General features: G+C 49.4%; 1 protein-coding gene across 1 annotated transcript; it reads left to right on the top strand.

Annotated features, from left to right (window-relative positions):
- Positions 1-12,652: 12,652 nt before the first annotated feature.
- On the top strand, positions 12,653-13,592 carry LOC128272823 (uncharacterized). The gene has a single exon (XM_053010705.1). It carries the CDS (start codon positions 12,785-12,787, stop codon positions 13,418-13,420), a length of 636 nt encoding a protein of 211 aa, XP_052866665.1. The 5' UTR covers positions 12,653-12,784; the 3' UTR covers positions 13,421-13,592.
- The last annotated feature ends 1,969 nt before the right edge of the window (positions 13,593-15,561 follow it).

A 15,561-nucleotide genomic window follows, 5' to 3' on the forward strand; every position in this document is an offset into this window, starting at 1 on the left:
AAGTGATTACTGTTTTCGTACCCGCTGACAAGCCTTTGTTTGGTGGTTATGCTGATTTTATGTTTATCGTACGGCATTATCATAATTCCCACCATCAAAACATCATCATCGGGTTTGCTCGGGGCGCGCGTGCCTCTGGGCCTTGGCACGACATGATGCCCGTTTTTCCCGGTCACAATTGTGAAATGAAAGCACAACATCAGCTGTATTCTCATCTGATTGTCTCCCCCTAGTCATTGCGTGCACTCAGTGCACGGTCCGCCCTCCAATCCCAAACACTCCAAACATTGGGGCCGGGGCCCGCCTACAATGGTTAATTTCTTAACAGAAGCTACAGAAAATTTCGGTCGTCTTGTTTGCGGGTTTACGTTAATTTGATGGCTAAAAACATTAAATTCACTCGCTACTCAAGGAGCATCTCAGAGCCGAACAACAGCACGGCTATAGGGTTTCAATGTCTCTTCTCACTAAAATGTTTGCCTGCTGGAGCGCACCGGTGTGTGGATTTTGTTTGTTGAATATGGCCTATAGTTTGATTAGTCTTCCATACTTGATTGATCGACCATAAACTGCTCCGTACAGACTGCTTCATCTTCCTTTCATCAAATACTTTCACGCCGGTTTACTATTCCATACGTTTACTATTTACGCCGGTTATTTTTCCATCGACACAAAGTTAAACGAAACGATCAACCAGAAGATAGCAAAAGCCGCTGCCGTGATATTGATTTGGGCAAAACCGATTTGTTGTCCGTTTTCTTCGCGCCAGGCGAAACAGAAGCTCGTAGGAGATGAAAATTCATTCAATCCACAACACTTAATTTGCGGTTCCTGCTTGATGCCGAATTTCCTTCGCCCGGCCGAGTGAAACCTTATCGGAGCTGCGGCCGGATGGGCAATTTCCCTTATCCAATTTGTTGTTGATTTGGCGGAGCCACCTTTTCGATGACGATGACCAACAAAGCCGCTAAGGCTCAACAAATTGCGTTTCATGTGGACTAATTTTCTCACCACCGTTGCGGGGGCCCACTTTAATCTGGCACCGGCCATCGCGTATCTTAGCACCGGTGACCTAAATGGACCTAGTTAGTGTCCGACTGTGATGGAGGCATTAGTTTTGTGTAAATGGTGTGTCGGTGGAGATTTGATTATGTGTCAAAGCTTGGCGCTTTCACCATTAAAATATTTTGCTATAATTAATATTAATAGCGTATAGCTTAGTAGGTTTTTTTTCCGGTGGCACTTCCGAATGGCATTTTCGCTTGCCACACGCAAACCAGCATCTCCTGGCCGACCGATCATCGAAATAACCCATTTGGATAACTTTTCATGAATGATTCATTTCCTATTTAGCCTTCGTCCTCGTCGTCGTCATCGGCCAATCGAACGACGGGCACTTGAACAGGACACACTCACAGCAACCACCAACACGTGTCCCGTTTCCCATTGGACCATTTTCCTTGGAACATTTTCCGGTCGTGTCCCATGTGTTTGCATTCGAGCCACCCCGGGCATGGTATGTCTAGGATTTCTGCCTCGGTTCTGGTGCCATCCGTGGCTCGTGGTGTGTCCTTCGCTTCCAGCACCAAAGAGCTTTGGGACTTTGATGTTGCTTTCGAAAGCCAATTATCGATTGTTCTAAAAGCGGACGAGTGTCTTCGACGGATGTTCCGGCCGGTCTTCTTCCCACACGCCGCTCTTGTTCTGGGTTATTTTTACTTTCAAGAATGGCCCAGGGCGCTATCTGCGGGTGGAAGCATAATGTTACTTTCTGAATGAAAACCCACACATAGACGACAGCGAGGTTTCGTAGAGTGGCCGCCCATCTTTCTTTTTCAGTTAATGCTTGATTCGACGGAAATTCAGGAGCAAAGCATCATCCGGAGCCCCAGACGAGAGCCGCTAAGAAGCGGTAGTGGTGTCCAAAGGTCATTCAAGTTGCATTTCAATTCAATCAAGAGCTTCTCCAGAGATTGGGAACACTGGCAATGGCTGATATGAATGAAAATAAATTTCCCCAATTCTAAGTTGAAGAATTTTGACCTTTTCTTTGCTTCCATATTGCGCCACGCTATCGAGAAAGGCTTAATGTCCTTAGCTGTTTGCGCACCTTCTCACATACGCCATACTTCGCAACGAAGTCGATCTGCTCCGGTCCAGCTGACCGCCGGAACGGAACGAGGCGGCGGCCAACGAACTGAAACGGGCTCAGTCAACCACCGTCGAACCGTGTGTGGGTTCGTTCACTTTGGGTGCAAATGCACGAAATAGGATTATCGCCATCCGATGGACGATTTGTCTTGGAAAGTGGTTCCATTTTCAGAAGGTTTTTTCGCGTCGCTTGGGCTAATTTCTCCGTCACTTCCCTGACTTTCACAGAGAGCCCCAGAGGTGTGGGTTCCAAATGGGCCAATAAAATAAAAGTCAGTCATGGGTGGGTTGTTAGTTATTTTCTATATTTTACATTGTGACACAAAAAAGGCTTCCTTTGGTGTCACTTTAGTGCGCCATAGCGTCTGTTGTGAATCCTTTCCAATGCCCGACGCCAACCACTGTCGGTGGTAACGATGAATGAAAGTCCGGAACTGACAGGTTTTTGTTCCCATCAAACTCCATATTATTCTGCAGAATTCATCTAACCAGGATACGACCCCGTTCACACGGGCGCATCGGCGCAAAGGACCTTTTGTGTTTCATTTGCTTCTGATGATAAAGAGTACCCTGTCGTAAACGTTCCGTTTTAGTTGCCCGGCACAGCGGGCCAATCAACCAAACACCGACCGGACGGCCGTGCAGCCACGCTCTTCCGGTTACAAAGTGACACTTTCGGGCTCGAAACACGTGTCACCGTGCTGCCGCCGTCTGATGTCGACCTTGTCCGCATGACTCTTTACGAGAAGGACAATTGCCCCGCCAACGGCAGCATCCTCCGATTGGCCAACCATTGCCGCTTCCAGAACAACACTCTTGGAAATGGCGCTGACTGAACAAAGTGATTGCCCAAGAACAGCGAAACGTGCTGCTCGTGGCAGGCTCATTTCATGCAGGCTTTTCAGCGAACGGAACGTGACAACGGACGCCAGTGGACCCAGAAGCTCCACCGATAAGCTATCCCTTACTGCTCAACACACACCGTTTCTGGGCGAACTTTTAATTGAGCTTCCCCAGGAAGCGATCTCTAGAGCATCGGCCAGCATCTTGACGGATATTAACCCGTTTGTGGAAACGCTTCCCTCGTTTGGCGTGCTTTCTGGGGAGGATTTTCTTATCATTCCAATTTTGTTAAGCCCCTGTAGAGCTTCCTGACCAAGTGGAAAGTTATTACCGAAAATTGCTACGCTTCCCGTTGGCCACGCCATTTCCGGGAGCCACCTTGCGCGCCGGGCGTCAGGTTTCCCAATTCGATTGATTAAAAGAAAAATTGATTGGAAAAAGGTATGACGCAGCGAGGTAAATGAACCAAGTTGGTCGCAGCCGCGCGAAGGCAAGCTGGGAGTCCGGAAGAAACGCGATGACGAAAGAGGCGATTAAAGGAATGTTCAACGAAATTCTTGGCGTTCCACAGGAGTCCGACCAGCCGACCGGTTTTCCGTCTCGGCCATCGGAACACGTGGTTGACCGGTACGGCGGTGGTACGTGACACGGCAGCAGGAGCACGCGAAGCCCTCGGCCTCTCGGCGGTAATGAATCAGACGTAACGGTTATTGGCATATTTATTGCGCCAGCTGACCGAGCCGGGCCAGCAGCAGCTCCCGGAGCAGTTCGTTCGGTCGCGGCTCGCTTTCTTCACACCATCAACTCCGGTGCCACCGGTGGTCATGGGAAATCAGGGGCCAGATAGCCTGCCGGAGGGCCGGTAGAATTCCGGCAGCGAAATCATCGCACAACTGCACTGCAATAGACAGTTTTCGGAACAAATAGAAGTCATAAAGGGATAACAGCCCAATGGCCTGTCAGATTGGTGTTGAAAAATCGATCAATTTCGAAACATCATCAACTGAAAAGCGGGCAGCAGCAATAAATGTGTCACCTTCGACGGAGCCAATGTCCGAGGCTGCAGCTAACGAAACAAGCTGGCCACGCGTGAGAAGCCGGGGATTAATCCGGTTTTTTGGCTTTACGACACACACCTTCCATAAATTATTATGCTCACCACAGACAGACGCGAGTTCGCGTGGTTTGTGTTAGATTCCGGTGCCCGGTGTGGACTGTTTGATGAAATGCGGCATTTTCGAACGCCCCAGCCCCAGTGAAAGTTGCCTTGCGAGTGGCTTGATGTGTATTGATTATTTTGCTTTGTGGAACAAGTTTTTATTTTCATCGCAGGTTTGATTGACGAAACCCTAAAACCTAGCCCCCTTGTATCCGGACTCGGCGAACATTTATCACTTTATTTGTCAAAAACCATAAAAAAAATCGAGATTGGCGAATGGCACCGGAGACACCCGCGGGGCCTTCTATCTTAACCTTCCGAGACGCGGCACACAATTGGCGCATTGGCGTCCACAGACAACCAACGAAGGAAAGGCGACGGTGCTTCGGTGTGGTTTCGGTTGAATTGTTGGTTGGGAACAGGGCACAACGGTAGACCGGGGGAGCCATTTTCTAATGTTGCGACTCGACCACACCACGCCGAAAGTGTGTAATTATGGCCCCCCGGAGGGGTGGGAAGGCATAATTCCGTGGCCTGAAGGGTTTGAATTTCGTATGCGCACGTTGACGGTGGTGGCTGTTGGAAATTGAATTTATAACGTCGCCGTAACGCTCTGCTGCTCGGCGGCCGCAAGCAGCGAGCTGCGAATGCCGAGAGAGAAATGCTTATCCAACGCCAGTATGGTCGAGCGAAATTGAAGATGTTCAATCCGCAGATGGGCCGACCGAAGATAGGAGTCGAAACTCAATTGAGATGCAACCGTTGTTGCGCTCATTATGCGCGGTGCATGTGCACCAGCGATGCGCTGGGAATACACGCGGCCGTCAGACGTCATGTGATAGTAATGCCACAGTCTGGGGGATGTGAGTATCATATGAATGAACTCTATCTCGTCCGGAATATCTGACACGTCGCCTTAACGATCACACGAGGTGGCTCAAGAGTTACGGTGCGACAGAGAAGATTTAGTGTAGCTGGAAAGTTTCTAATTAACTCATCACAACTCACATTAGCAAACCAGAACGCTACTGAATACTTTGAATATTTCTTGAAACACTTTCATACGATTCTCGCTAATTATGTGCATTTAGACATTGAGATTCAGTTCGTTACGAAGAGTTGGCGGTTTAGGATAAATAATTTAAGACCCTGAAATGGCACGGAATGGGGTCAGTCTGACCTCAGTTCGTCTCTAAGAACAGTGACTGCATGCGTGTGAGCTTACAATCGCTTCTTGCTACACCGACCGATTGTGAAGCGTACATCTACACACAATGCACGATTTACCCGTTTTCCGATTTCAGGCAAGATTTTCCGCTTAGCTAACATCCTGGTCATACATTTACAGTCCAACAAACATCGACCTCCGATTTAACCCGGGAACACGTGCGGCCTATTGGGTCCATTCGTTTACATTCGATTCTTAACCGGCGCCCATCGGAGAGACTGAAGAAGCGTGCCCAGTCTAGCGCCACGCGAACGGATCTCGAGAGGGTCAATAATAAATTAGTGCGCCCCGTCCCTCGTGAGAGGTAATCTTCCAGAGTTCGAAGCTCTCGGTCGGAAATCTGCTGACCGCCTCTTCCACCGCCTGTGGAAAACACAGCCCAACCGGGTGAAACAAGAGACGCACGCGGTCCGGGCACGGCCGGCTGGAAACGGAACGAATCGTTAAAAAGTTGTTTACTTCCTTTCAGCGAAAGATCCCGGGGAGCTCGCGGACGAGAGCGCCACACAACACAAGTGATTGTTTTATCGTTATTGTGGCAGGAAAAGAGCGAAAAGAAAAACCGTGCGGAAAACCGAGGCATAAAATGTAGGAAAACCGAATCCAATCAACGGGGGTCCGGTCCGGTCGGGGCGTAGTGCCGCCGATGTTGTTGTCGAAGGCGGCATCGGCAGACAGCAAGTGCAACAACCAGACAGTGGCTAACGATTTTTGTTACCACCGAGTCGTTTACAGGTTGCCCTGTGCGACATATTTCTAATGCGCTCTCATGTGCTTCATGATTTTTAATGCACCTCAGTTTGCGAAAAATATTCAATTCAATTCCATAAAATGTATGAACTTTTAGGTTCCAAATAAACGGCCTTTTCTTAGGACGCGCTGTGCTCCGTTCGCTTCTTCACGCTCCACAGAGCACTCCATGTTCACCAGGCGTCGTCTGGTTTCGGTCTCTTCGGAAACTTCTCGAGTTCTTCGTTTTCAAGCGCTCGTCTTCGTCTATGAACCGGCAAGCCGGCAAAATCATCGACTGGTGGGACGTGGTCTGTCACGCGATCGCCTACAAAACTGCGGTGGCCATTTTTAGACTGGCCTGCATTACAAAACCTTTACAATCCGGCTCGTGGAAGGTGCCATTGGGACAGCCGTACCACGTATAATACAAGTAGCGGATTGACTAACGCAGCCTGCCGAAGTGGTGCCTTTCTGTGCCAAGTGGATTGAAATTGGTACACTGGAAAATCTACGCTTTTATACACATTTACTTTGTGCTGCTCAATCGACATCCATAATGCATAATGAAGGATCGAATAATTGCGTACAGCAAAAGCGATGGGACATTCGATCGAATAAATCGATTTCCGTGAATGAATTGCCAATCGGCGTGCCGACCAAAAAGAAAAAGAAAAACGGGGAAGCTGTCAAAGCTCGTGCCGGGTCGCTGAATCTCGTGACCTTCGAGCTGGTCATCTCGCCGAAGCCGAATACGAACCCCAAGCGGCTTCAGGGAAGGCGATTTTCCGGCGGCTCCCAACGGTGAGAGGACACCGACCGAATACCGCCCAAAAAAGGAACCCACCATAAAGTAAACCTCGTTTATTGGGGTCGCGTTTCATGGTCCGCCAACGACATGGGTTCGCGCGTCCTTCCAGGACCTCGATAAGCTTTTGCAGCGCAAACACACAAAACCTATCAGGATGTCACCGTCACGGAGAATGGAACAGCGTTCTATTTTACGGCGAGAAACCAGCGCACTGTGACGATCCTGCCCGAATGGCCTACCTGATTGTGTCACGCTCGCGTGAAGGTCTCGCAGTGTCTGTCCTACTAAGCGCCAACTGTCAAGGTTAATTCCATCTCCAATTTGCGATCTATCTCACTGCTTGATGGATTGAATTGCCAAAATTTTGCAATAACTTGTGTAAATTGTACGATACGTCTTTCAATTTCGAGCATAAGACATTTTTCAGAAGGCTCCCAATTAGCCCAATCCCAGTGGCCGTCCAGTCCAATTACTCCCAATATCTGGCCCTGGGTGGCCTCCAAGTTAATTAGAAGTATCATGTTGATGTCGCGATGGTGGTAATTATTGCCACGGTGACGATGATGATGATGATGTTGATAAAGCGATGATACTGAAATCTGCGCAAGTCACTGTTACGCCGTGGTTGGCAAATTTGCCACCAACAACCCGACGCTCGAGCGGCCAAACCCGTAACCCAGCAGTAGAATTTCATTATCATGTAAAATGAGGATGGCGAAAACTTGTTTATCGTACCGGGGACAAGTTCTAAACATGAAAAACATCCCAAGCATGATGTAGCGGGCGACTTTTCCCAGGCAAAAAAGGGTTGTGAATCAAATAACGAACCGTTTCAATGACTCTGTCACCGAGAATTTAATATTCTGTAATTTGTATTGGTCCGGTTTGGGGTCCACAACACTGTGGCGCACCCCAAAAGCCATGACGACGACCATGAACCCCACGAAGGTGTCGTCCTTACGATTGCTTGCGACCCTTCTGTTTGACCGGTTACCTTGGCAATGGTAACGGGCGTTTGTGACCCCAACCCAACCCAAACGTGGCACGTGCACGAGACGGGAACGATGAGAGTTCGTCCTGCTGCCGTTGCGCCATTGCCCTGACCTTCGTCCACCGGAAGGCTGTAGAATCGATCGATTAATTTCGTTGGATTCGTTGGCCGGGGCTCTGAAGACGGGGGGCGAAACTGTTTACCGATGTTACGACGATGAAATGAGAAATAGTTTATCAACATCGGCGAACGGCAACATGGGCAGCGGTCTGACTAAGGCCAATGTTAAGCATACCGGCTCCACCCACTACCGGCCCCCGAGGAGCGTATGAAATGCAAAACGCTTTCCCTGGCAAATACTGTTTTGCGGTCGAAAGACCTCGACCGCCCCACACTCGGTGGAATGGGCGGCTCCAGTTTCACCGACAGGGAGGAAGTCCGCCAACATGTGAATTGCGAAGCGTAGTTTGGTCCACATAAATGGTGTCGGTTTTTAATTACTTGAAACTTTACACGTTAGTTCGACAACTTTCTATTTACCGTTTTCAAATTTGAACAAGAATCATTTTCTGGAACACTGTCTTTCTGTACCCGCGCAGTTCATTTGTATGTTGATTTTTTGTTGCCATTACTTGGGCAGACCAACATTTAAACTCGGGTCCGGTCTAAATTTAGCACGAGATGCAACGGCAACGGCAGGAAACTCTTGAAGAAGCCACTCCATCTTCGACCGGTCTTTTCCGTCGTCTTTGCGACTGGAACGGCCAACTTCGGGAGACCGTCAGCAAACACCAGCGACCAAGAGTCGCGACACACACACAAACTAAATGGACTCCGGGGAACTTTGGGGCTCCAGCAGTCCATCAGAAATGGCGTGCGTACTTCACCACAATGACTTTTTTTTATTGTACGTTGGTGGTGGCAACTCGGAAAAGTTGCATTAAAAATTCATTGTGAACCATAAAAATACCGTCACAATACCGTGGTCCTTTGGTTACATTCCTCACAAACCGGGCGTCTGCGGGCGCTACTGTGAGGATGCTTTAGGGACAGAAATGTAGTTTTTTTCTCTGGTTAATGTTTTGCTATGAATAAAATATGCACGAAACGTTGGCCTTACGTTACACGCAAGTTTCTAATGCATTTCGAGTTCACCATAAACATTGTACCGAAATGAGTTGTCCGTGCCGTGTGCCTACAATATGGGCCATACACCGTTTAATCGTATTTTTAATGTCCTTCTCGCTTTCTATCCTATTCGCCGGAAGGGCGTAGCGATGGGAAAGGAAGCCGTAGAACTGCCACACGAAAGGATGTCAGCTTTCGGTTCCGTCATGTGATCCGCTAGCGAATGAGAACAGGAGCTTCGCGTGTGAATGTGTCGTCTGGGAACGAACTCGGTGAGCCTTGCGCTGCTGCGAACCGGAAGAACTCCACTTTCCGATCGTTCGCTCCCTTCCGTATTTTACGACTGCCTGTTGCTGGCCGTTTTTCGTCACTCCGTCGGCCCGGCCCAAAGGGGCTTTTCATAAGAGGAACATTCGGCAACCGATACGCAATCATTGTGCCCGCAGTGGAGGTCACTTATCTAAAGAAAACGACCCCATCGTAAGCAGCATAATGAAGATTTTTATTACTCTCGCACATAAACGAGGTAAATGGTATCGCGCCCCATAAGTCGTCATCGCGCGCGGTGGAAGATGGAAGTTCCACCCGGTTCCTCCGCCGCCGTGGCAAAAGAATGTATCAACAACGTGAAATGATTCACACCATTTCACGCGTATCGCGGCCACCGACGAGGTGTCGAAAGCCATGGCAAGAATTAACAAAAAAAAACCATAAACCGTAAGACATTCGATTTGCCCAAAAGATGGCTCCGCCGGCGTGAGGACGTATTTAGGCCGCGAAAATGTGGCGCAGATTTTAGTGTCCGGTTCCAGCGACCAGCAATGGTGTAGGACAAACTGCGGAAATACCATCTTATCTTAAAAGTTTCTTCTTCCACTTAGGCATTTCTTTGGCACTATCGGCGCGCTGATGTTTGTTGCGGTGACATTTATTCAATTTGCTCTCTGCCGCCTCAAACGGCACATACGTGGAGATAAGCGTCACGAACGTTGCCCATTGGCCCCGTTGATAAGACGTTCTTCAAACCCGATAACAACATCACATCGAGGAAGGTCGTTACCGAGTGGTAAATGCCACATGATGAACCCAAGCAAAGTCGAGGCACGCGAGTTAATGATCGTTTGATGATCATGTTAAGATCGCCACTGGCTTACATACCGATCCCTTCGCTCCTCACTCGCCTTTCTTGGGGGGGCGATACTTGTTTAATTTGCTCGAAGACAGGGAAGATGAGAGGTATTCTGCCATGCGTCAGCCAGGCATTTTTCTCTCCGGACCGCGGTTCTTGTTGCGTTTCCCCCTTGAGTCATGCATTTTGTATCGTATGAAATTACTCATCGGTCGTTTTTTTTCTTCCTCCGGACTTCAGAATGCGCGTCCCCGCTGAGCAGCTGTCTTCTTGTATCGTATACCGTGCCCAGTTTCCACTGGGCCACCGGTCACACACGTGTGGCATTCGAGCGACATGATATCATCGTCTCCTCGGCTGCTTTCCTATTAGCGACAACCACGAAAGCATTTCCAGCACTCACCATACTTCATTCTAGTTTAAGATAATTTAAGGTTTAAAATTAGGGCCCGAAATGGGGAATCTTTCCCTGAGAAACCTACCATAAAATACGTCCCGCGATCTTCGCCGGACTGCCGTTGCCCGTTGTGTATCCTGCCGTTGTTTGCAGCTGTGACGAGTTCAGGCTTCTTTTCTGCAGTTTGCGTTTTAATCGATATCCTTCCTTCTAAGCTGGCAATCTTCAGGACGAGCCCCTCGCGGACCAGCTGGCGACAGGTGCTTGGAAGCGGGGACGGGCCACACCAACACTAACGCAGCCGTCCCGCAAGGACGAAGCTATTGGCTTTTCTCACTTCTCACACACTGTTTTTCTCAACACTCCGCTCATTTCCACACGCCGGTGCCAGAGGATCTTCGTAGCAAAAAAAAAGAACTCGTTATCTCAAACACTTAGACCTCTTTGGTTGAAACCATTTTCTTTACCATCGTTTTGTTTAGAGTATAAAAATTATAATTTGAATGGATATGTTGACTACCCAGTGGGCCTCCCAGTCCGGGGTTGGGCCGAGCTGCTTAGTATTGCTAAGACCAAATTAATATCTGACCTAAATTCGGGGTCCAGTTCGCGTGCCACTTGATGCGGGCTTTATTTACTTTTTTCGCACGCCCAGAGATACGTCTCCCGATGGCATAACCACTTCAGTCGCTTAATTTTACGCCACGGCCGCCAGATTCGACTCACGCGGGAGATTGGATAGGAGTTTGGTGTCTGACCCGTCTCAAAGAAGGGGACCGAGGCGAGGGCAACGGAGGCTGCAGTGAGACCCACGGTTCACAGTTTTTGCGTCACTCTTGGTGCCGATGACCGAGCGGCCAGCGAGCTGTGGGAAGCTGTTGGCTGCCGGGTGGGTTGCTGGAATTAATGATTGCTCAACGTCGACGTCGAGTGGAGTTTCGTGGATCTATCTTTCAATCTACTAAACGAGATGCCCGACGACGAGCAGTTTTAATCCACAACAAAATGTAAATGAAATGGACAAAACGAACCACACCCGAGTGCGTGTAGCGATGGTTACGCTAATACAGCCACCAATTAAAACTAATCAAGCTCATCAACGCGAAGCCGGTGAAATATTCACCCGTTTTGCGCCAAAAGCGGTCGATGCTGCGTGTTGCAATATTGGTGCCGACCGGAGATCCTTAATTCCGCGGCAAGGGCACGGCTTTTGCGCGTGTGTTGGTTCGCTTGGCGGAACCAACGGAAACCTTGACAACAAATGTCCTCCCTGATCCTGCTCTCAACGGAAACGACACCTTTATTCAGCGCACTTTCTCTCTCTTCCTGTCTAACTCTTTCGAATTCTTGCATTCGCTCTCCCTTCTCTTCGTTTCGTCCGTTCCGGCGAAACAACAACCGGTTGCATACGGAGCTCCGCACTCGTAATGTCCTTTTTTACAACCCACTACAACGAGAGTACTATGTCCCGTTTTACTATTCCGCCCCGGGGGAATATCGTGTGTGGCACGACAGCTTAACACACCCAGGCACACGGCACTTTGCACCGAAAAAGGTCGACTAAACGAGGTCCGATACTAAACTTCACTTACTATTTTCCAACCGGAACCGGAAAATTCGACGTTATTTATCTCGCGCGTAAAAATGCGTGCGAATCCGGCAAAAGCTTTTCTGTTTTGCATTTTTTTCTGGCTGTTTTGAGAATCCAACCGATTTTTGTACCCTAACTTTGAACCTTCAAACGTAACTTTGATGACGAACCTGAACACCGAAGTTTTCTCTCTCTCGTTTCTCTATCGTTTCTCTCTCATTTTTCTCTTTTCTCTCTTGTTTCTTTGCGCTCTCTCTGGTTTTTCGGATTTCTAGATTCATTCAAACAACATGAACTCTCTTTAATTGGGTGAACTCTCGAATTGGGTGAACTCTCTCTGGAATGAACTGATGAGTTGAGTGAAAGATTTCACTGGCCATCGGAAAGGTTTCACCGCACGCAACTGTTCTCGCCAAGACGCCTGATGACGTTTCAATCGTCTGCGGAGGGTTTTGACAGCAGCTGTTTCGATCGATGGTGAAAAATTGAAAACAAAAACAATCGTCACCCTTCGAATTGATTTCTGCGCTTTGGAGAAACTCTTTCGTTGCGATATCAAGTGTTTTCCGTTTGCCGTTGTTGTCCCAGAAGCAACGGACATGCACCGTGCCGGGGCGTGCGGAAGTGATGAGTGACCGCAGTGTAGCAACGGAGGACGTTCCCGACCCGAGCGGAAGTGGCGCAGCACCGATGCTGAACAAACGACCGCGCCTCTACCAAGGACTGTGCTCCGACTCGCGATCGCTACCCGAAATGGATGGTGCTGGTGGTGGTGTACCGTTGGCAGGGACATTGTCCAGCTCGCTGGAGAACACAATGCGCCGCAGGCAGCTGGCGGAGAATCTACTCAACTGGCAAGAAAGCCAGGTCGAGGCGACGAGGGACAACATTCTGAACACGGTGCTGGAACACTTTCTGACCTACTTCCACCAGCGCAACAATCGGAACGGCGACGAACCCGCGAACGATAACGCCGTGCTGGAGGACGAAGCAATCCGGATGGCAATCAGCCGGACCGGTTTGCAGTCGGCCGGACCGTCTGGAGCGCCGTCCGTGTCCGTTCCCGTGTCCGTGGCAGCGGAAGAGTCCAACGCGCAGCCCCAGCCTAGCGCTAGCTGGCAACACCCGGGACGGCTGCTGCCCGACAACTACATCCTGGATACGGCCGTGGCCGCTGCAATACAGGAGAAGGGATTGGTCACGTGCGATGCGGAGGCCACCGATAGTGACGACAGCATGCCGCAGGAAGATGGCGCGAGGTAGTGTGCACTACTGAAGCGGCCGGGTCCTGGCCTGGCGTTATCCCTCGATAACACTGTTCAACGAAACTGGAAAGCGTTCAAAAGCGTTTATTTGCTTCTCTCACAAGCCATGCTACGCGTTGTATACCTGATGTAGTAAAATGGTGGAAAATATACTATTAATATCATTGCCTAGTGGAAAGCTAACGTTCTTTGCATTGTTTATTGATTAACACTATATTTCGGCGACCCACACATTGGTGCATTGTTTTAGATGCTGGATTCCCTGGAGCACATGATGGGCATACGAAGCCATGGGTCACACTTTCCAAACTACGCCTCATTTGGACCCAAATTGAGGTAAATTTGGTGCTCAACGAAGATTCTGATCGGTCCGCTTGACTAACACGGTTCGGTGTAGCAAAATTAACACCCGCATGTTAAACAATTCTGCCTGATCGCGCCTCACGATTCTAGACGATTGCTACCGTTTGTTGGTTTATGAAGAGCTCAGTTTAGAGTCGAGCGAACTGTAGAAATCGAAACAGTAGCATAATTTACCACCGAACTACTGTCTGTCTCAAAAAACACGATTATTACACGATGTTATGTATTGTCGGGCACAGTGAAAACCACTCAATCGTTATTTTCGAAAAGATGTATAAAACGTGTAAAACAATTTGCCACAAAACAGTCAACAAAGCGCACGAAACGCAATGATTCATTCGCAACCGAAGCAGAGTGTTTGTGGCAAAATTACGATCATCACAGGCAAAAGCCGCCCCGAGTGTTGAAATCTCAAAACAACAACAATATTAACTCTCGAATCGATCGACCGTGGGTTAGCACCTTGCCCAGCGGCCGAAAATAATATTGCCACCGCCGAAAGATGTTCAACCCCCGAGATGGCAACTGCACCGGGCGGTTTAAATTGATTTGCTCTAATTAACTCATCATCCTGCGATCATGGCTGTTCGGTTGGCGCACTCCCAGAGTGGCCCTCTTCGCCAAAGCCAACCGCTACTGCACGTCGGAGTGCCGAATAGCTATTTTTAATCACAGCTCTCATAAGTCATCAGTCCGGCTGCGTTTTATGTGTATTTTGTAAATATTATAAAATTATTCTAAAAGTTTGTTGGTAAGAAAATGTTTTGGGAAATCATCCGCGCAGCACTGTTCGACTCCCGACGAAATAGGAGAGCGAATCCCACCTGGGGCCGACGGGGAAAGCTTGCGATTCGAACCGGGCCTGGCCGCTGCGCAAACTCCATACTCCAAGCATCTGTTGCATCGGTTCGGGCGATGTTTTCTGTGCTTTTTTCTGTTTTACACTAGACCTTCGCGCCCGACAGATGATAAAGTCCAACAGGTTACCACCTCCGTCGGTGGCGGGAAGATTTAGTTCTTCCGCCGCGATCGGCGTGCTGTTTCAATTTGTTCGCTTTCTGGCGGACTGGGCGGCTCCATTCACGGCGCACGTGACCGTCCCCCACCCCCCGTCCGTGAGGGACGCACCGTGCGAACCGTTTGTTGGGTCGCCAGAACAACATCGAACCGCTCGAAGATCGAATCGGGGGGAAGATAAACAACCGTTCCGTTCTTCCACGTGCGGCCCACAACAATCGACTGTGATGCGCTGTGAGAACGTAAACAATCGGCCTCGGCCCCTCCGGTTGGCGGTGTTTTTTTGTTTTGTTACGCGCTGCGTGTGAATTGGTGTGTGTACCGATGCGTGGTGCTCTCCGGGGAATTGGCACAGATTGCCGACAAGCCCGAGATAGCGCGAGATAAAGATACGGTTCTTGCCTGCGCGCTGGAGAATCGTTGAATCGTTGTGCCCGAATTGTGTGACTGAAAGAAGTAATCAAATTGCTCTTCAATAGTTTAACGTTTTCCGAAAGAGATATTGATTAGCAGTCCCTGGATAGAAAGCGATTGAATTTACGCCTCAGCTTGTTATCAATCGTTTTCTAATCAATCCGCAGAAAGCGCCGCCGGAAGCTCTCGGATCTCACGCAGCGTTCGGCGCCTCACGGGGGATCGGTGAGTGCGGGTTCGTGTGAGCGATGTTTTTCCACCCGGCCCACTGAAACTCGTGCTTTCGATGATTTCTCCGACCTCGGGGCCTTTCACTCTCGCTGGCGAAGCTTTCCAGAGCCGTAG

This window comes from Anopheles cruzii, chromosome 3 (genome assembly GCF_943734635.1).
Source record: "Anopheles cruzii chromosome 3, idAnoCruzAS_RS32_06, whole genome shotgun sequence".
Classification (NCBI taxonomy): Eukaryota; Metazoa; Arthropoda; class Insecta; order Diptera; family Culicidae; genus Anopheles; species Anopheles cruzii.

What these genes read in the sequence shown, in the direction of transcription:
- LOC128272823 (XM_053010705.1), top strand. Translation starts at nt 12,785, where the DNA reads ATGAGTGACCGCAGTGTAGCAACGGAGGACGTTCCCGACCCGAGCGGA.